This window comes from Podarcis liolepis (assembly GCF_965112155.1).
Source record: "Podarcis liolepis genome assembly, chromosome: 1".
Lineage (NCBI taxonomy): Eukaryota > Metazoa > Chordata > Lepidosauria > Squamata > Lacertidae > Podarcis > Podarcis liolepis.
The window spans coordinates 53,023,872-53,046,408 of NC_139554.1; the positions used below are offsets into that span (position 1 = coordinate 53,023,872).

The 22,537-nt window shown below is 43.3% G+C and overlaps 1 protein-coding gene across 1 annotated transcript in view; it reads left to right on the forward strand.

Moving 5' to 3' along the window:
* ALX4 (ALX homeobox 4) overlaps positions 1-22,537 on the forward strand; it is a 57,086-nt gene that overhangs the window by 23,662 nt on the left and 10,887 nt on the right. The window contains exon 2 of the mRNA XM_083465618.1: positions 11,811-12,121. Coding sequence (XP_083321744.1) covers positions 11,811-12,121 — 311 coding nt within the window. The remainder of the gene's footprint in view (positions 1-11,810; positions 12,122-22,537) is intronic.

A 22,537-nucleotide genomic window follows, 5' to 3' on the forward strand; every position in this document is an offset into this window, starting at 1 on the left:
TCACCCAGGAGACTGCAGCCACAGAGATAAGAAAATCAGAGTCATTCCATTGTCTGGAGAGGTCACTTCCTACTTCTCATGGAGAAGTCGTTTTCAACGGAGCCCAGCAACAGAAGCACACAGCTGTATTGAGGCAGTACCGGGTGTTGAGATTGGCACCCCTAACAATTTTGCACCCAGGGCAACCACCCCGGTGCCCTCCTACGCTATGCCACTGCTTGCATGTGCAAACTCATCCTTCACCTCAGGGTGCAAAATGGGCTGGTTTTGCTAGTACTTAGGCTTTTCAATGCACATGTATCAGCATCCAAGTGCCCTGCAGGACACAACCTGCCATTTCACAGCTGCTAAGGTATGTTGGTAACATATTGCAGGGCAATTATGTCTACATTTCTAATGTATTTTAAACCCCCCCCCCCCAATGTTAAAGGACAATCAGCACTTTAAAAAAAGAGGAGGACTATTGCGGCGTCAATGTGTGACAGCCTTCTTACTGAGTATTCATTCTGATTTGCTTGCACAAAGCTTACAGAGTGGTTAGACTTTGTCTGGTCTTTATTGAGGACTCGTTCTGATTTGTTTTCCGGAGTATTCATCCCAATTTGATTGCAGGGTGTTCATAGGTCTCCTGATTAATTCATCCTACACTTTTTGGTGCATTTCCCCATTATTTTACTAACTGGGGAAGGTCTGTGGGTTTCGAGTGTCTGTGAATTTGTTGTGCTATGGTGCTAGAACACCTTAATTGTGCATTAATTGTGGTATGCGCTTGATTCCCTGCTACAAAATAGTGATAGTCTAGAAGCACCTTAAAGGCAGATTAGAGCTGTCAGCAATGTGTAATGGTGAGAGGAAGGAGACTTAGGCCATAGGTGGGATGTATGAAGAAGGATATTTGTTCAAAAGTAAGTCCTACTGAGTTCAATTAAATGTATTCTTAAGTGTGGATTAGACGGCTGCCATGGTTTGGCTTTGTTATCCCCCCCCCCCCCCAATATTATCATTGATCGCATGGTAAACGCCATCTAGTGGTTGTGCTTGGTAATTGCTAAAGATTATTTTTTAAGTCGTGTTCCCTGACGTTTTTTGGTTCATTATGAATTTCACACATATCATAGGCACAGACTTTGGAAAGGCAATATATGAAGCTAAGCATCAGTAAAACTAGAATTTGGGGTGGGGGTGGGAAATAGCAATCCTTAGAGATGACTAGAATATGGAGGCACAGAATAAGAAGCTCTCTTCATTGTCAGGGGAAGTGGCCTGTAAATATGTAAAACAAGCAAAATAAGAAATTTAGTCAATTGGCAAGCACTTCTCTCTACAAAACCATACTCTTCCTGCTCTCTTTGGCCTTGTCCCCATTAATGCAGGGGCACCCACATAACAACCTCCCCATCCCAGTGTTGCCCCACTGAATGTCGCCCCAAATCTGAACTGGCAAAACCCCACATTTATAGTGGGAACGGTCTGCAAAAAGACAACATTGTGGTGGCATCCATATTTTGCTCCAGTGTGGACAAGACCTTTGTCTACATCTTAAAACAAAATATATGCAGCACTTCCAAAGGCATGGCTGGGGTTAAAATCCCATTACCCTTCTGAGCATGGTCGAAAACAAGCTGAAATAAGAAGGATTTTGAAGTAATTTTCCCTACTTTTTGCATGCTATCTAGAAATACCAAAAGCAAATGTCTCCTGTGTCCTTGTTCTACAAATAGCTCAGTATAGCAAGATTTTTTTTTAGTTTTGCTATCTTCCCGTTCATCTTGAGTTCCATGAATCCCGAAACCTTGCATTTTCCTACACTAACCTGAATTGCTCCAAAAAGAAAATTCTTTTTGCCTGCTTTTATCTCCCAGAATCAACAATGCCTTTTTCAGCTGTAGACATCTAGGCACTAAGAAACAGGGCTGGTCAAATTTAAGTGTGTCTGGCTGAGAAAGGTGATTGCACACAGGCGAGACACATGATCTCTCTCGCACAAGCATCATTTCACCTCAATTCTTTGCATTCCATTCTCTGGGAAACAAGGCTAAATGTTAAAAGAGCAGGAAAATTCCTCCTTTTCACAATCTCCTGTGGGGCATCCTTTACTTCCAGTGCCAAACTTCCTTTGAGAAGCACAGAGCTGCTCCAGTCATTACCCACCTCTTTCTGGACGCAGCCGCATTTAGAAGAGAGGGTTTAATCAATGCCTTTCTAGACCTTTTTTTTTGCACTTGAACATACAACACTTGAGCCAGAAAGTTCATTGCGTCCAAGTTGTGCTGAAATCAGTCAAACCTATTAGTCTTGACTCACATAAGTCTTATTGATTTCAACAGGACTTCATTGCTATTGAGGTACTGCTGGAATGTGTTGATCCTACACATCATTGGAAATGATGCATCTTTTAAAACAGGTGCCTTAAGAGAGATAGGTAGCACAATGAAGCAAACGGCTGTAAAAGGACTCCTACACAGCAAGAGCTTCCAATACAGTCTTGTTGCCTCAATGAGCTACTGGCATCAATGGCAACCTTGTGCACATGATGAAAGTTTTATTAGCCTGCTGAAGAAATCTAGTAGCTCACACTTTCCAGATGCTCTCTCATGCTATGAAATATCCCCATAAAGACCTGCTCCTGGCGATTTCCTTAATCCCAGAAGAACACACACCATTGCTCCTCCTTTGAACTCCGAAAAGTATTCTTTAATCTTTCTTTTTCTCCCTCCTGCACTCACACAGAACCAGATTTTCAAAAGAACTTTGTTTCCTTTCAGATGTCAAAATAAGGGTCATATATTTTAACCACAGCCCCCTCACCCACACCCCTCCAAACCAGGGGACCCAACGGCTTCTGATTGGTTCTACTATGTACAGTCAGGTTTTCAAAAGAGTTTGGGAGTTGAATTTTGTTAGGGGGTATTTCTCCCCCCTCCACAAATAAAATTTGTCTCCAGGCTATCTTATGCATCAGCTTTCAAATGAACTCAATGTCCAGAACAAAGGCGAGATTGACAGAAGATCTCATAAACTCACACATGGGAATCAGTGTAGAATGAAACATCTACACAATCCCCTTTTCGGCTTCTCGCAGTTTTACTGACGGATTGATTGGTTTAATTTTTTTCTTCTACCTTTCCTCCAATGAGATCTTCAGGGCCATGGCTACCTTACCTGGCAGCAGCAGTCTGATTGTAGCAGTAGTGCTGGGTGGCTGGAAGGGGACCATTTAAATTTCCCACAATGCTCCAGAATGACACTCCATTGGGAAAGCCGCTTGGGAAAATGGAAAGGAAGGCCCAGTGGTGGGGAGTACTGGCAGCTGCTGAAGGATGTCAACCCAGTATAGCACCATGACCTCCTTCAAGGAAAGGCAAGATACAAATGCGATAAATATCCCCGCGTTGCAATGGTGCCAGTGTTTCCTAACACAATCAGGTCAAGAGAGAACTACATACATGTGTACAGGCATCTTTAAACACCTGTGGTCTTCCCTCTGGGGAAGTTGTTTGTGGTGGAGTCCCTAGACCCCATGCATATGTGCACATGTATGTGATCCTCCCTCACTTTATGTATTTGCCATGCGGTCTGGAAACATAGCCTGGGAACATGCAACAAACATGTTTTAGGAGGTGGGTTAATCCTGATGGAGCCAATGAGAACTTTGGTGGGATTGTGCCTTATATAAAGAGAAACCATTCCCTGTTTGCAGAGTTGGCCTCTCCAAATTACATTATCCAACCCATTTATTTATTTAGCTGCCCCCCCATACCAATTTGCCTTCAAAGTGTTCTGCATGAAATGCATCAACATGCTGCTAGCCCTCAAGCACTTCAGATCAGAGAGCCAAGACAATGTCTCAGCTGATACCATGGGCTTAATGTTATCTTGGCCTGATTACTCGCAGTGGAGATATATATATATTGCTGAAAGCTCTTGGCTCATCTTTTCTCTGTAGATTGTTCCACAGCCAATGAAGTTAGACCAGGCCAAGAATTATTCTCCCCTTTGTGTGTTGTGGATGCATTTATTTTCTTCCCTTCTGTAATAATTCTTTTATACCCGTCCACGATGAGCTCCCTCCTCTACTGGCAAGAGCAAGCGAGCAGAGAGCTATGTGGAACAAAAGTTGGCAGATGACAGTCACCCCACTCATCTTCTATTGTTCTTTTTCCCTTCTGCTTCCAGCTTTTTGGAGAGAATGCATATGGCTCCAAGTTCAGATGGAGTCTTCCTGTAAATGCTGTTGTACAATTAAGGGCTTAGCAGGCATGACCAATTCAGGAGGGCCATAAACAGGGATATGAATTTGGAAAATGCCAGCGTAATGGTTGCCAGATTAGAAACTTGAAGATAAATCATTCTTTTCTTTTCTTTTTCATAGCTCCAGTTCAGTATGCTTTATAGATAACTCAAGATGTCCACATGTCCACATAATATGCTTGCACAACACAGTACATGAGTTACATCAGCAGACCCTCCAAGTGTCCCTATTTTCCAGGGATGTCCCTAATTTAGAGAAGCCATCCCAGTTTCTGATTTGATCCCAGAATGTCCCACTTTTCCTTAGGATGTTCCTATTTTCATTGGAGAAATGTTGGAGGGTATGGATTTATCCAACCCCGAGTCATCTAAAGGCAATCCTATATAGGCAAGGAAGGGGTTTTTAAATGTTTAATGTTTTGTTATGTTTTTATATATGTTTGGAAGATGCCCAGAGTGGCTGGGGCAACTCAGTAAGATGTGTGGGGTATAAATAGTAAAATTATCATTATGGATTGGGACATTCCTATTTTCATTGGAGTAATGTTGGAGGCTATGCATCAGCCCTCTTCAGCTGGTTGGACACAGGCCACCTCAGGTGGCTCAAAACCCAGAAATGGGCTACCATTGTTGTTTTTCTTTAGAAGTCTGAAAGAGGACCTTTTTGCCCTTTTAAAACAATCTTTGCGTGTGCATGGAGTGGCTGTGTGTGGGGACAACTTATATCAAGGCAGCAAGTCCTGTCCCATATGTACCATTTCAACATCTGCACGGAGCCTACCTGTGTGCAGGTACCCTGGAACGCTAGAAAAGGCGGTTCCTGGTTTTGCAGGCATGTGTAAACAATCATGCTTGCAGCATCACAGGAGAGCAAATTTCCTCCATATCTGGACCCGGAAACCCTGCCCCCGAAGTAGAGGACAATGCCTTTTTGAGGAAGAGGGAGATGTAAATGAAATAAACAACAATACTTGCACCCGCATATCAGCAACCCTGCTTTGCTTTTGTGTGTTCAGGAGAGGGATTAACAGCCCAGCATAGTCTTATGCATGTTTACTTGGAAGAAATCCCCATTGTTTCTAGTGGAGCTTACTTCCAGATATGTGTGTGAATAGAATTGTGACCTAGGTTTGTTTCCCCAAATCCAAAGTTTACTTAATCAGCAACTCATTGAGTTTTTGCTGTCTTGCCCAATGCAGTGTTGACTGAATTCACACATCACTCCAATAGATGGATGGACTTAGGCAGACTGTCAGTTTAATTGCATGCTGAAGTGCTACAGGTATCCAGCGACTTAAGACTTGAACATTGATTTGAGGCTGTTGTGTTTCTGTCTCCGCCAATGGTTCATTAGATGTGCTTGGGAAAATTGGTCCAAGGTCTCCATCAGAAATTTGGTGCTGGTGCAAAAAATGAAGACTGTAAAGTTCTTTTGCTATATAACATTTTACACAAACACTGCTTTTTTGAACAATTGGTGCATATGCCATATTACAAAATATTTTTAAAACGCCCTTCAGTATCCAAAGTAACCTTTCCTGGGATTAAGCCCTCCTCGACACAGTGTGATTTACACCTGCCTATTCTTGCATAGGATTGCATTGAAAAGTTCTCTAGTTGGATGATTTTTTTGGACCCTGGGCATAGTTACTTAACAGGCTCCTTTAAATCATGACGTTGCCATGTTTCCAATGGCTTTGATATATCTTTCTATTTAAGGCTTTTCATCCCTTTCACTTTCCTGACACTCTGCTTCCTGTCTCCTGGGTAGACCGCAAGGCAAACTTCACCATAACATCCCGTATCCACTGTCTGCTGAACCACGGCGAGACATTCCACACAGTTATATGCACTTTATAAGGCTTTATAAAGCACACAAACACCAAACTTTGCAAGCTGAACTTCTGGAATTTGGTAGCAAAAGCAAAAGTTCATTGAAGCATTGTTCATTGTTGACTATGAAATACCCGACAAGTGTTTTTATTGGTTCCAAACCATTACCCACCCAATTTCAGATGACAGTTCCTGGGCGAAATCTAATGAATGCACAGCGTGAGGGGGCTGAATTATCATCAGAATTACACAAGGTTTGCTTCCAGTGGCAGAGGCAGTATGCCTCTGAATGCCAATTGCTGGGAATCACAAGGGAGGAGAGTAATGTTTCACTCATGTCCTGCTTGGAAGCTTTCCATGGCTGGCCACTAGGAGAAAGGAAGGCTGATGCTCTTTGGTTTGATCTAACAGGGCTCTTATGTTCTTTTGGGGAAAACAGCAGAAATGAAAGACTTAAGATACCTGACCTCTTCCTCCCCCTCCATCCCAATGGCCACTGGCTAGAGATGGCAGTTTGTGCAGTTTCTTAGACAAAATAAGAAAATGTGGGCAGTGGGGTGGGAAGACACGTGATTGACGTCATGTGCTGTTTCCCCCCGTTCATTCATTTTAAATGCTCACGCCCCTCCACCATTGTTGAAACCGCTCACAGCAGCTAACAATCAGAACAATAAAAACAAGCTGAACCAAAAACCATAAAGTGCAACAACAATAAAATTGGCAAGAAATAGGGACCGAAAATTCATGCAACCAGCAAAATTAAGCCAAGAGAAAACAATGCTAAGTTGTAAGGCAAAGGAGAAGGCAGTAATTCAACCATAATGTAGATGTGCCACCCTTTTAAAGTTGTGCTTCCCTTGCCCCAGGATTATTATTATTATTATTGTGGGCAGGGGAATTGTCATTTTAATATGTAACATGACAATGACAGCTTCCATTTAAAGAACTATAGCTTTTTTAAAAAAAGAGCAATTTAAGAATAGGACCCTCTGAAAAGTTTGGTGAATAAGGCAGTGCAGTTGAACAACGAAAGCCTCAGCTGGAAGTGCCCCCAAAAGTTTTCTCTCTAAAGACTTTCCCTAACTGAGGGTGGATTTTTCATCAGCACAATCACCCTAAAATTACTTAAGTGATCTTGAAAGAAAAAGCCTATAGGATTTTTGAAGAATTTAATTTTAGAACTTTGTATTATGGACTAGAGTTGGACTCCACCCCACAGACTTTCCTTTGTTCTGCTTTTCAGTTTTAGGTGCATTCTGTACTCAGCCAGCAACCAAAAGCATGTTTGTTTGCCTGCAGTAACAAGTAGGAGTTAGTTTATTCTACAGGTTATTATGATGAGTAGAGCAAGGTTGGATGTTTATTACTAAAGGATGAAATAGAAATAACTTTAAAGTGATCTGAAGAAATCTACCCTAAGTTACTCTTTACTCTGTTAAAGTAAATTGATTGATACAATCATAGCAGCTATTTCCTTTTCCTTTTTCTTGAGTACTCAATGACAAAGGATGAAAACAGCCCTAGAGGAATAGAAACACTGCTTTGTACACTACTGATAGCTTGCCGGTCACCTATTTGCAATTCAGACCTCCATCTCAGGTCTAATTTCTGATTTTCCCAATGTGCGCAGCTCAGCATGAGGCCTTTTTAGGGGTTCTGGGCAGAAAAATCAACCCAGCAACCAGCTAAAAAAAACCCCTCAATTGTTTTCCACAATCAGTTTACGATTGCTTAGTTAGTTCTTATATAGCAACCAGTTAATAAATTTTCCATTTATTGTCTAACAGGAAGGAACATCTAAAGGTCAGGAAAAAGTCTAGAAAGAGGGACCCTCAAGGAAGAGTTAACAAATACACTCTAAAGTATTTATTTTCTCTCTGTCCTAAACCTGTAGTTTGGCAAAATTTGCTCAAAAAAGAAAGGGTATACACACGCACACATTATTTTAATTCTAGGAAAAACTAATAACTGCAACTGTTTTAAAGTTTGCTTTTAGGTGCTATGCATTTTTTCCTGGAAACATTAACTTATCATTCAGAAAGCTTTCTTACATGTTCATAAAGCATTTTTGTAAGTCTACAAACGGAAATCCAGTATGCAGTAAATATTTTATAAAGTTAAAGATACTGAGCTTGTTCACACTTCCTCTTATCCCACCGCTTTCCCCCGGGGAAACCTGCTCCTTACCACTGAATTGGAACAAATGTTCATGGGATTTTCCATAGATTGAAATTTGTTCCGATTCAGCAGTAAAGAGCGAGTTTTCCCAGGGGGGAAAGTGGGGCAAACGGAAAACCATTCAGACTCATACCTAGAAAGCACAGAACAAGCAGAAAACTGCTCAGACCCATGCTTTCTGGCTGTGGGACATGTTCAGTGTAGATGAGCCCTCAACCTTATAGACTTCAGTAAGAAAGTTGTGCATATTGTTCTCAGTACTACTCTCCATAAATGCTCAACTGTGGTTGCATCATAATGTTCTCTTACTCTGTTTCTAAGGACCTGGCCACACATTCCCATGCTCTTTCCAGGCACAGTCCACAGTTTAAAGCCCCCACTTTTTTGTTGTTGCTCTGGAGGTTCTTCATGAAACCCTACTCTCTAAAGTTCAATCAGAGCAAACATCAATCCATGGAAAACCTGAATTGAAGTTTGCTCCAATTCAGCTTTAAAGAGCAGGTTTTCATACGGAAAGCTCAGAGAAAACAACCACCACCACCACCAATGCTTGGACACAGAGTATTAAAGTGCAGACCTCTGCCTGGAAAGAATAGGGCAAAGGGTAAGTAGGGATAAACCCTAAGTCTGCTTTTGCTTGGCTTTTTTGTATTTGTATTTGTGTTGTTTTGTTGCTTTTGAGAAAACAAGTTCCACTATTCTTTTAACTTCTCAGTTACAGCATAAAATATCTATCATCTATCTATCTATCTATCTATCTATCTATCTATCTATCTATCTGAGCCCGGCCTTGGCTGGGGAGGGCGGGATATAAATAATAATAATCATCATCTATCTATCTATCTATCTATCATCTATCTATCTATCATCTATCACCCATCTCAGTGGGTTACCCCAGCCACTCTGGGAAGCTTCCAACAAATTAAAGCACAATATTTTGTTTATTTTATACGTCTTTATATTCCCTTGTTCACTATATCCTTAACATCTTTTTTCCCCCTTATGAAACGAAAACATATGCAGTCATTTAATTCCTGGTATTCTTATTAAATCTTCTGTTGAATCAGACTTTCCATAGTACTAATAGTAGTGGGAGCATGTTTCAGAACAGTGTAGAAGAAAGGTATCCTTTCCCCATCTCCATCCTTGAAACTTCCATCCTACCACAAGGCCTAATAATGCCACAAGGCTCCTCTCTTTGGCTGACACCCAAGAGAGAAGAGCAAGCAAGGACTCCATCCTACACATCACTTGCCCTCACCCACTGTAATCTTTCTCCCCATTGCTAGACCCCAGTGATTGCTTGAAGGAAAGGAAGTTATCTTATGGAAATGATCTTCTTTCTTATTCTTTGGCAATCACTCTTAGCCAAGAAAGATTCTCTTCCATAAACACAGTTTTAACAATGAGTTCATAAGTGACTGTGGTGGCCAGTTCTGGATCCACACGTCTTTCCACAGTGGGGACATTGGTTTCCGGGTGGGAGTTGATCACGATGTGGATTTGCCAAGCGTGCCTTCCTCATAGCACATTTCTCCCTTGCATCCTGAGTTTGAGTGTCTTCAAAGCCCATGACACCTTTGGTAAAGGCTGTTCTCCAACTGGAGCGCTCACAGGCCAGTGTTTCCCAGTTGTCAGTGTTTATACTACTTTTTTTTTTAGCTTTGCTCTGAGACAGTCTTTAAACCTCTTTTGTTGACCACAAGCATTATGCTTTCCATTTTTAAGTTCAGAATAGATTAGTTGCTTTGGAAGACGATCATCAGGCATCCACACAACATGACCAGTCCAACGAAGATGATGTTGAAGAATCATTGCTTCAGCACTGGTGATCTTTGCTTCTTCCAGTACACTGATATTAGTTCGCCTGTCTTCCCAAGTGATGTGTAAAAATAACTGGGTCATGAAGTCGAAGTTAAATTAAGGCCATAGTCAGTGCTATTTTTCTAGAAAAAGAGGTACCAGAACTCACCATGAATGCCTCCCTTGTTCTCTTATAATGGCAGTGGGACTCACCTGAGAAGTGTTGGAACTGAGTTCCAATGAGTTCTGGCTGAAGAAAAGCCCTGGCTGTAATCCTGTTTACTTGAAAGTATAACTCCATAAAAATCAATAGGAGTAACTTTAGGTAAAATACATTTACAATAGTGGCATTAACTTAAAATATACCATTATTCCTCTTTCAGGAATGTGGCATGTGAGACAAAGCTTATCTACCACAAAAAAGTGCATTTTGCACATTATGTGACACCTTCCCTCATGTATATTTTATGGTGTAGCCACTATCCTCTTTTTTTTTAAAAAAAAATATTATTATTAATATTTTTATTGGTTTTATATTTCATCATCATAATATATTCACATATTTAAAAAACACAAACAATACATCCCCAGTGTTCCCCCTCCCCCATCCTACGGCTTCCCCCAACTTCCCCATCTGGTTTCTTTAGTACATTTGTTAGTTCTGCACTGTTATATAACCCTACTTGATAGTCTCCACTGTAATCATCTTATATTCCTCCTTCTGAACCAAATTATTAATTTTTTACATTATTTTGTTTTTTCTCAAACCCTGTTTTTTCTCAAACCCTGTTTGAATAACACTATCCTGTTCCAAGCTGACTAGAGCCCTGAAGAGGAACATTGTTATTAGGTGCTGGGGAAAGGTTTTGCTGCAGCAGGTTGCCGCGAGTAGGATATGTAATCATATAATGTCTGCTTCGTTGAAGAAGGGACACAACCAAATACGGGCAGAGGAAGTGCTAAATTGGCTGAAGGAGAAAGAATACAACTGCTAGACTTGTAGGGCTGAAATCGTATACCCACTTAACTGTGAGAATACCCCACTGAACTCAGTGTGACTTACTTCTGAGTAGACACACACAGGATTGCAAGTTACACCACTGCATTCTTTCATGTGTGGGTTAATTTGACCTGCACCGCAACATCTGTGTGAAAGATTCATTTCCTTAATATTTGAGCATTTTGGATTCCCCCCTACTTCCTCACACTTAGGCTGTGTGAACAAGATAGCACTGTGCAATGTGATTGCATTTGCAGAATAAAAAGTAGAATGCATGTTCTCTAATAAACGGAACACCCTGTGTAAGCATATATAATATATATGTTTGATATCCTCCTTATCGTCAGTTACACGCCCTTCGGTAATCTTCTTCAGCACAGGAAACCACAGCCGAACTAGCAAGACAAATTCAAATCCCTGACAGCGTGGAAACTAGAGCTAATCTTCCTTAAGTCATTAAAAACAGAATCCTTTTATTTATTTTATGGGTCTCCAGCTGCTTCCTTCACCTTTCATATATGGCCTAAGCCAAATGGTCGGCCTTCCTCGCTTCTTAAAAGTTCTTCCTCCTGACTCGCCTCTTTCTCCTCCCTTCCTTATCTGCCCATCTCAACCCTTCCCTGTGCGTACCTTCTTCCTTTCTACACTGGTGTAAATCCAGCTCAGCCTCATTCATTTTATCCACAGCTTTATGTTTCCTTTATCTCCTTCCCTGCTCCCGTTTCCCCCACCACCACATACACAGCTAAAGAGAGTTCTCTGGGAGAGGCCGAGCTGCAGCCAGGCTCAGATCCTGCCGGGATGGATGGCAGTTACCTCAGCGTGAAAGAGACCGGAGTGAAGGTATCCCAGGAGAGGGCGAGTAGCAACCTCCCCAGCCCGATGGACAAGACTGACTCAGAGAGCAACAAGGGCAAGAAGAGGCGGAACCGCACCACCTTCACCAGCTATCAGCTGGAAGAGCTGGAAAAGGTCTTTCAGAAGACCCACTACCCAGATGTCTATGCCAGGGAGCAGTTAGCCATGAGGACAGATCTCACTGAAGCCCGAGTTCAGGTAAGAACTGAAACTACAGGGATGAGTTCAGGAAAACCAGAATGCCCTCAAGTCCCCCCCCCCCTTGTTTTTACATTTACTGCTGCTTATGATATTTTATGATAGAATTTTCAGAAAATCTCGACGTTGAGCTTATATGCACAGATTTTGTTTTAATTCTTGTTTTGTTCTGCTAAGAATATGAAAAATTCTTGCATAATACAGTGGTACCTTGGTACTCGAACGGCTTGGCTCCTGAACGCCGCAAACCTGGAAGTAAGTGTTCCGGTTTGCGAATGTTTTTCGGAAGCTGTACATCCGACTCAGCTTCCGCTTGAGTGCAAGAAGCTCCTGCAGCCGATTGGAAGCCACAGCTTGGTTTTCAAACAGTTTCAGGAGTCGAGCGGACTCCCGGAACAGATTAAGTTTAAGAAGCAAGGTACCGTACATGCCATGTTTGCTAAAGTAACCAGCGTATAAACAGATACATACAACTATGCATGACTGTATAAAAATACATATGCATTAATTCTGATAAAAGTATGCTGTATAAATATTGTACTGCCTGGGTCTTGAATCTCTACATCTTATGTACAGTATACATATTGGTTTGCATATATATATTTCCATATAATATTGCATATAATATTGCAGGCTTTTTTGAAGAGACCCCAAAATGCCCAAACAACTTGAACAAAAACAACACTTGATACAAGAGGTGGTCATATGCTGGCAAACCTCTGTTGAGTCAGAACCACCAAATTCCCTTTATAAATCCATTTAAGACACATTCATCCCTAATCCCCGATGTGCCCCTCAATGACAATGTCCTAACTGTTCTCATGTGACTAGTGAACTATGTAGCAACTTCTAGCCATCTTGACTGAATTTAGTTTTACTCTCCTTAACACTGTCTATTTAGCCTGTTATCTGACAGATGATTGCAGTTCCGGTGTTGGTGGAAAAAGAGAAATAAATAAAAGTGAGGTCATGGCTCTACTCATTATACCAAACCTCTGGATGGTTTCAAATAGACTACAGTGGTACCTCGGGTTAAGAACTTATCTTAAGACTGAATTTTGTGTGCTTCAACAACCCTACTTGGGATTGGTCAATTAAGAAATGACCAAAGTGACTTCACCACCATCTCCCACCCACCTCCAAGCAGTCTAGTAAAATCAGACTGTTCAGAGCGTTGAAAGGTGCCTATAGGCCCAGAGAGATCAGAAAGATGGTGTTGATCCTCTATCGTTCCTAATGAAAATGAGGCCAGCACAAAAGTGAGGGACAAGGCCAGATTGATAGGGGTGGAGAAAGGATTCAACACCATTCAAGAGTGCCTGGTTTTCTAGTCAGTCCTAAATCTCTCCCGAGTTCACACTTGAGTAGTAGGATACCTGAGCAGAAGCCAGGCACCTGGAGAAGAGCTCACCCAGAGAGCAATTATAACTTTGTCGGTTCTGTCTGCAGTAAACCCTGCAGAGCTTTCAGTTATGAGGCTTTCCCCCACCTCCTTGCAGCTTGGCTCCCTTCCAGGTGCTGAAAGAGGCCACTTTTCCGACTGCTTTGGATTTTAATCTCCACAGCTGGTGTCTAAAGGCAATAAAGAAAAATTTGCCCCGTAACGTTTGCATGTAGGCCTTGCACCTCTTGCTCTGTACACACAAACACTTTCTACAAAAGAAGCTCCTCTCAAAGCAGTGAAGCAGGAAGGGGGAATGTGGAGCTCCAGATGTTATTGAACTTCAACTCCCATTAGCCAGCTGGGTCCAATGCTCAGGGAGAGTGGGAATTGTAGTCCAGGAACATGTAGAACTGAGGTGAGACATCTCTGGACTGTGAGCCTAATTAGGCCCGACAGGGGTCCTGATTTGTTCCATGAAGCCACTTTTCCTAAACCACACCTGAGGTGACATCAGTTGTGGGACAGGTAGAGACATGGCCACAAAGGAACAATCAGGACTTTAAAGCAGACTCCCAATTGTTCCTTCTCACCTGCTTATTCAGAAGGTTCCAGGTTCAATCCCTGGCATCTCTCGGTAGGTCTGAAGGCCTAGAAAGCCACTACCAGTCAGCAGAAATTATACTGAGCTCCACGGCTGGCTCAAGGCATTTTTTTGACTGCCTGAGGCAAAGTCCAAGATTTCTTCCCCCGCATTCCACATACAGAATCCAACCAGACTGGAAGATGAATCTTACTTTGACACAGGTGATGGAAGAGCATCCTTTACCATTGTTGTTGTTTAGTCGTTTAGTCGTGTCCGACTCTTTGTGACCCCATGGACCACAGCACACCAGGCACTCCTGTCTTCCACTGCCTCCCGCAGTTTGGTCAGACTCATGTTTGTAGCTTCGAGAACACTGTCCAACCATCTCGTCCTCTGTCGTCTCCTTCTCCTTGTGCCCTCCATCTTTCCCAACACCAGGGTCTTTTCCAGGGAGTCTTCTCTTCTCATGAGGTGGCCAAAGTATTGGAGCCTCAGCTTCACGATCTGTCCTTCCAGTCAGCACTCAGGGCTGATACGTTTGATCTTCTTGCAGTCCATGGGACTCTCAAGAGTCTCCTCCAGCACCATAATTCAAAAGCATCAATTCTTCGGCGATCAGCCTTCTTTATGGTCCAGCTCTCACTTCCATACATCACTACTGGGAAAACCATGGCTTTAACTATACGGACCTTTGTTGGCAAGGTGATGTCTCTGCTTTTTAAGATGCTGTCTAGGTTTGCCATCGCCTTTCTCCCAAGGAGCAGGCGTCTTTTAATTTCGTGACTGCTGTCACCATCTGCAGTGATCATGGAGCCCAAGAAAGTAAAATCTCTCACTGCCTCCAATTCTTCCCCTTCTATTTGCCAGGAGATGATGGGCCCAGTGGCCATGATCTTCGTTTTTTTGATGTTGAGCTTCAGACCACATTTTGCTCTCTCCTCTTTAACCCTCATTAAAAGGTTCTTTAATTAAAAGGTCCTTTACCATACCCAAGGGCAACAGGCTAGCTGGGGGAGCAAAGAGCAGGCTAGATTAGGGGACTCAGGTAGAATGGTGTGGTGGCTGCAGCCAGAGGCATAGTGTGTGTGTGGGGGGGAGCTATTGCCTCAGGCGCAAAAAATTTTTTTAGGGATGCACCTCTGCAGCTGCTGCCCTGACTGGAGGTGCTCCCTGTCCCACCTGCCCACCTCACCTGAGCAGCATGCTGAGCAGGAGCTGGGAGAGGACGGACCATTGCAAGCTTATGTATTACACAGGTATGCTGATCAGGCAAGCAAGGATTGACAGTGGCTCCCTGCCAAGAGGACAATTAGGAGCAAGCTCAGATTTGCTGCCCTGTGTTATGTGGAATAGGCCTGCTCTATACTGAATGTTTAAGTTGACTTGAGTGCCAGTCGAAAAGGGAAGCGATCATACACATCCATTCACAATACTTCTTTAGGGAAGGGGCAAAGCTCAGTGAAAGAGTTTATGCATTGTATTCAGAAGCCCCCCCCCCCCTGTGATCACCAGCATCTTGGGTTAGATGCTCCTGTAGTAAGCATTGCCACAGAGTTTGTCAGAGACCTTGGAAAGCTGCTGCCAATCAGTGTAGGTCTGATTCAGTTTAAGGAGCTTAATGGGTCCCTGAGGACAGAAAAGGGATCCAGCATCCCTGCTTCCACGTAGCACAGGAACATCCACCCAGTGTTGCTCCCAGTTGCTTTCCCCCAGTTGGTGGTTTCTTTCTGGCAGCCTGTTGCCTAGCTTACAAACTTGCCTTCTTCCACTGTGGTGAGTGCCAAGAAACGTCCGCCCGTCCCCTGAGTGCTCGCTTGTTAATGAAAATCTTTTCCATGGGTGACCCTGTGATGTGGCGGGGTCTTGAAAGCAAGGTGGAAATGTCAAAACTTTGCTGTAGCAAAATCACCGCCTGGGTGAAGAAAAAACAAAACACAACAAAAAGCAAAGCGAGAAGTAATATATCTTGATCCCTTTTCTCCCATAAAACCCTGGGAGGCTGGTGGAAGAAGCGGAAAGGCTGAGCTAAGCCTGCAGGAAATTAAACATGAAATGAAAACAAGCTCAAGTTATTCAGCTCTCTCATCCCAGGCTCCAATTTCCCATTCCAGGCCACTGATAAAATGGTGTCCAGTTTCAGCGCTTAAAGATGAATTCTGGCTCTGTTCCTACATTCAAGCAAGCCGCCGAGAGAAGCGCTCATGGCCCTTCATAAGAAATAAGGAAGGCTTGAGCGGGGAGTGAAACAGACAAGGAAGAGGGGGAGGAGGTTGTGTGTGAGAGAGAGGTTGTGGAGAGGATGAGCAAGAGACAGGGATCATGAGAAAGAGACAGATAACTGAAGCGGGGCACGTGGGTGGGTAGCTATGAGAACCGGCGGTGGGTGCTAGGGATATGCTGTGAATGAGAGTCCAGACCTACAGCTGTATACAGGCACAGCAAGAGTCCAGATTGAAACCCCTTCTAAAATCAGTGCAACTGATTTATATCCTAGGCATACCAAAAACACATTCTCCAAGTGTGGATCCTTATGTAGCCCTATTGGCACTGTCTGTGCACAAGAGGGAGGCCTCAGGAGGTATGGGGGAACCCCAAGTCTTAAATGAAAACTTAAATGAAAATTAATGAGAAGTGTAGAAAAACTAGAAGTGGGGCACCCCAAAAGAGCACAATGACCATGCTCAGTGAGGCAGGGACAGCAGAATGCTGACTGACTTGGGTCGGGGAGGGCTGTAAAACCTAGGGGGTAGAATGGAATCTGGAAGATCCTGGCTAGCTACTGCCACACTGAACAGGAGCTCACTCCATCTGGCAACCTTTATTGCAAGTCCCATTTGTGGAGCCCATTCAGACAGAGCCAATCCTACTGTTGACAAGGATGTAGGTAGCACATCTTACATGGCAGGTTTTGGTGCACCATTAAAGGGCATCAAAATGCCACTGTGTGGGTTTTCGTCTTGTTGTAGTAGTATTATATTTTTGCTATCATTTGTTTTTTTGTCTCAGGCCCCAAAATCTTTTCTGCCATCTGTGCCTTAATATGACTTTTTCATGCTGTGATTTTCATTCAGACCATGCAGAGTTGGATCCATGCAGGTCTTGGTGTGCATAACATTTAATATTTGATTACAACTGTTGCATTTTTTGGCACTCATTCTCAAGCGCCCCACCCTGATCTGCACAGCTTTCAAGTGGGCAGCTGCATGGCTATTGTCCAACTACAAACCATGGTTACCACAATTTGAGGCAGTATATACCCAGTAGCTTGTACTACTGTTGCATAGGTTTGTTTATTGGTCAAATATTACCAATTCTTGATGGGCAAAGCTGTGTCTACGCCCCACTTCCACACTGGTGCAGAAGGTGCACAGAATCCTGGCCATAGTTTCTTGATGCAGAATTTGAATTTCTTTAGCATTTGCAGATCTGTGTCCACAGCATGGAAGGGTAGCCTGTGGCCATCCAGAACTCGCTATCACTCCCTGATCGTTCGCTGTGCTGGTTAAGTCTGAGGGGAGTTGTAATATTCCCAGTAATATGCCTGTAAGAAAAATAACAATTTAAGAATGTTTTGAAAATGAGAGGAGGAGAAGGCGATTCAGGATTCAGCAGAAAAGGCCCACCCCAAACGACCCCCAGGTGCATATCTGGCAAGAGTACGGTGGCCATTTTGGTTGCTGTGATCTCACACGATTTTGCAGTAAGATTTCCCTCAGAAAAAAAACACTTTTGGGGGTGCTGATCTTATGCTGTGCCTCAAAACACAAGCTTTTGGGCACTGTGCCCCAAAAAAGCACTTGGGGGGGGGGTTGCAGCACAAAATCATGTGAGATCACAACAACCAAAATGGCCACCATGCTCTCATGATTAAGAACGGAGAGATGGCGTCCAGGAAAATGGCTTCCCAGATTTTGGCTTCAAAGCATTGGATGGTATGCAGGTGTGGCAAACACTGACCCTTGAATGCAGCAGGGGATAGACATCATGACTGACTGAGCATATGTGATACAACAGCACAGAGCTTTCCAGTCTGTTTCCTGTGAAGCAAAGATAGAAGAGGTGTAAACTGAAAGGGCCTTTAGGTATAGAAGTGAGTGCTACCAACACTGCATGCTTGAAGATCCATTGCTTTCTGGTGGAAGAAATTGGACTTCACACATTTGTATTAAACACCACCACCAAAATAATATTTATACTCTGCCCATCTGGCTGCGTTTCCCGAGCCACTCTGGGTGGCTCACAGCATATATCAAAACATACTAAGACATCAAACATTTTGGTTATCAAAATGGTGCAGAGGCAACACAGCTTTCAGCCTTTTGCGTTAGAATCCTTCTGCGGTCTTTTTGCACTCCATCTCTCAACCACACGGAAGTCAGTCTCATGTATTCTAGAAAATAAAGAACTGAAGAGTGGTGTTTTGGGGTGTGTTTTTTTTTTTAAGGATTGAAGTAATAGAAGAGAGGAATAGCTTAGGTTGTCTAAAAATATCACCCTAGAAATCATAGTGATTAGGATATCTCTCTCAGTAGTAAGTGTTGTAATCTTTTAATGTGAGCATTTGTACACAATTTGCGAACATTTGCATTTCATTATATCATGTTTTAAAGCTTTTTCTGGAGCCAAGAGGTAGTAGGGATCCCACCACACTCGTCTCAAATGGTTCCAGTTAGGTTTTTTTTTTAAAAAAAATCCACCCAGATGTTGTGGGTGTTTTTAGTTTGGTACAATTGCTCAACTGCGGACAATTTTAATGAGTTCATTTCTGCATATCAGCTACTGCTTAGTTCTTAAAACTTTTAGAAGCAGAAATCTAGTAGTAGTAGTAGTAGTAGTAGTAGTAGTAGTAGTAGTAATTCTTGTTCTGTTATCCCCTGCTATTTAACAATAACCCAGTTTGGTTCATGATAAAATGGCATGCCCTAGCAATAAAGGATGAAGCATGAATAAGCAAAAAGAGAAGGGATTTGAGGATGAGGAGCATAGAGTTTCACTGTTGGAGCATCAGGAAACCAATGTACAGTGGTACCTCAGGTTACAGACGCTTCAGGTTACAGACTCCGCTAACCCAGAAATAGTACCTCGGGTTAAGAACATGGCTTCAGGATGAGAACAGAAATCATACTCCGCCGGCGGCGCAGCAGCAGGAGGCCCCATTAGCTAAAGTGGTGCTTCAGGTTAAGAACCGTTTCAGGTTAAGAACGGACCTCCGGAACAAATTAAGTACTTAACCTGAGGTACCACTGTACAAGTCCAAGCCCAAAAGGGCATGAGTGATGCTCTTCTGCTGGTCCTGATATTCACTCCTAGTCCCACTGGTGGCAAGCCAGCTGCCATTGGTAATGGTGGCTGGTGGCCATTGTGGCTGGAAGGGTGGATGGCAGGGAGACCAACTAATACATGGGGCCAGTTGACAGGCTGGGTCAACACCTGATTGGTTGTCTGTAAGAAGACAGGCAGCTTGGGGTTGACTGAGGGCAGATTGAGGCTGGTGGAGCAGCACTCCCATTTGCCACCATGAACCAGCCTTTGCTGACTTTAGCACAAAGGATGGGTGTGCTCTACCCAGCCTGATCTGTAAATTTAATCATAGGTCAGGCCTCTAATCTGATGGCCTCAGGGCATTGGCAAATGCTTAATGATGCCATCGGCCACATGTCATGACCTTGAGTCCTCTGAGGATCACACCCAGTTTGCTTCCACTTGACATAGCACAGCCCACGCCAAAGGGGCATACTAGATTCACCATACCAAGGAATTAGAGGCTACTGGGAAGACTGGATTCCTTTATTGCACATTTTCTGAGATGTGTAGACTTAAAAGAAACAAAAACCAAGTTGCAGACAAACAAGCCCCAATTTCCAAAATGCAGCAAAAAACAAACATGTTATCAAATTTTACTGTAGTTCATAAACCTGAATAATTGGGCCTAATGTGCTGGCTGTTTCTCCTCCTCCCTGCAGACACAGCCTTTTTACATAAAAGTATTTGCACACTTTAAGACAAGTGAAATATACTATAAAGAGAGTGAATTTCATGCTCTTTATTCAGCTCATAGAGGTGAGGAGGAATGAATGTCCCCTCAAAGTATCTGCTTTATATACATTATTTACACAATGGGCTGCACGTGATTGGCTAATTCCAGAATTCTCCTGTAGGCCAATCAGGTTGTGGATTCACTTCCATCTGTAGCTGGATTGGGTGGCTCCTGCAGACCAATCACACTGCTGCATTGTTCTAGGACCAATCAGACTGCTACATTTTGGATCCTATTGTTCTAGGACCAATCAGACTGCTGCATTTTGGATCCTATTCAACTCAGTACATAACAACAAGTGTGGGGCATATGCTTTCAAATCCTTGAAGATCAGCTGGTCCCAGCAGTAGCAGCAAGCTGGAGGGAGGATGTTCCTGGCAGGGAGGCAGAACTGGATGCCTCAGCTATTTGAGACTCTGGTCTTTCAAGGGGAGCCCTCTTGAAGTGCCACAATTCACCAACTTCAAAATGTGGTGAGCCCACAGCCCCGCTTAGGGTCCCTCCTGATCATTTTGCTGAGCAGGGCCCTGAATGCACCCCTCTTCTACTTTCTCAGGAGTTTGTTAGTCAAAATGCCGGCTCCTGAAATGCCTGCCCCTTCAGAAATGTAAAACAGTATCTTGGTTCCCTCTCAACTCAATTAATTCATCAGCGTAGGGTCAGCTTCATTCCTCTAAAGGCTTTAACCTGCCTGTATGAAAACGGCTTTGATTTCTGGGCTCCGACACACATTGGCAGCACAACCCTCCCCTTAGAAATCATCTGTCAAGGTTTCTCCTTGCCCAGGGGCACTCCTAGACGCTCTAGAACAGTTGCACGTTGCACATCATCCATATTCACGAGCAGCATAGCGAATGCTTCACCATGACAGAAAGAAATGCGTTTGCCGTGTCTGGGGATGGACACATGTGCGGAGCATATGTTCTGCTAGCAGCTTATGGCACCCTCTCTACCTGCTACCCACTCCTCTTCGCACAGCAGGGTCACCCTGTGGACTCGGCATCTGCAGATCAAAGATATGTCGGCTGACCAAGCCTGTGACTGGCTGCCAGCTGGGCTGCTTTTGGGAGGGGTCATATCAGCATGTGGGGAAGGTAAAACAAGACTGTGAGGGTGATGAATATACCCAGTTGCAATGCTGTATTCTCACTACCTGAGTGCAAGTGGTATGTCAACAATGATGTAGCCCTGTCTGTCTCTTCTCCCCTCACCTAACATGCACACACTATGGTTCTGCAGCCTCTCTGCGGTTCCCTGTAGGGATTGCCTCAGTGGTACCAGTAAGTCAGGACTTTGGGTCAGAACCCCAGGGAATGTGCTGCAAGGCCCCTCAAAAGCAACAGGGCTGCCTTCCTACATCTTGAAGTCAGCGACGTTAATACACATAACCATCTAAAAAAGGGTTCACCCTGTAAGACTGTTAAGGCCAGAGTCTAAAATTACCTAACTGCACCGCTGGGGATTGTCATTTTTTTTGCAGATTGCAGGTCAGCAAAAATAACTCCAAAGGCTGCAGCTGGCAGACGCCCATGCAGACACGGTTTCAGTCATTTCACATAAATGAGTGATTGCTTTGCTTCTGCTGCTGCTGCTGCTTGGATGAGATACAAACCATCCTGGAGCCACATGGGGAGGAAACCTCCAGGTCACTGAGAATCTCCTTGCCAGGCCTAAGCAGACAGAGAGAAATCTCCTATTGGAGATCAAAGTGAGATGCTGGCAAGACTGACTCCTGCAGTTTACAAGGGAAGTCAGACTTTAAGGAGAGGGGTAGACAGAGAGGGAAGAATATTGCCATCCACTTTTGCTCTCCTCCTTCTTGAGAGGCTTAGTGAGTGACTACACATACATACAAAATGACGATAAAAATTCAATTAAACACATTTAACCTGTGGCAAAACATGAATGCAAGCAGATGACACCCCAGCAAGCAGCTGTAGGTACAGTCAATTCAGTTGTGAGCCCCCTTTAGATAATTTTACCTCTTTGCTATGCTGTTCAATCCTCCTTGCAGTTTTATTTAAGGGAATAGATGAAGGACACAGGTCAGCCAAATACAGTTAATGTAAACCAGTTTGTAGAAATGTTCCTTTGGAAAGCACAATATTCTAGTTCCTGATTATTATATTTTAAGAATTAAGAAATTTATTTTAAAGATTTGGTTAATAACTGCATCATCCCTTGCAAAAGAGTAGAACTGCATGGTGGATACATGAGCCATTTAAAACATAGCAAAAATTTTAAAAATTAACCACGTGGCATAGTCAGTTTGCTTAAACAGGCAAAAACGATGGCAACTGATTGTGAGTCTGCTTTAATTATTGATAGTTTTGTCTTTTTGTGTGACAGTGTACTGCTGATTTACTATTATGGCAGCATCACTGTCTTTTTAGAATAGAATATTGAACTTTA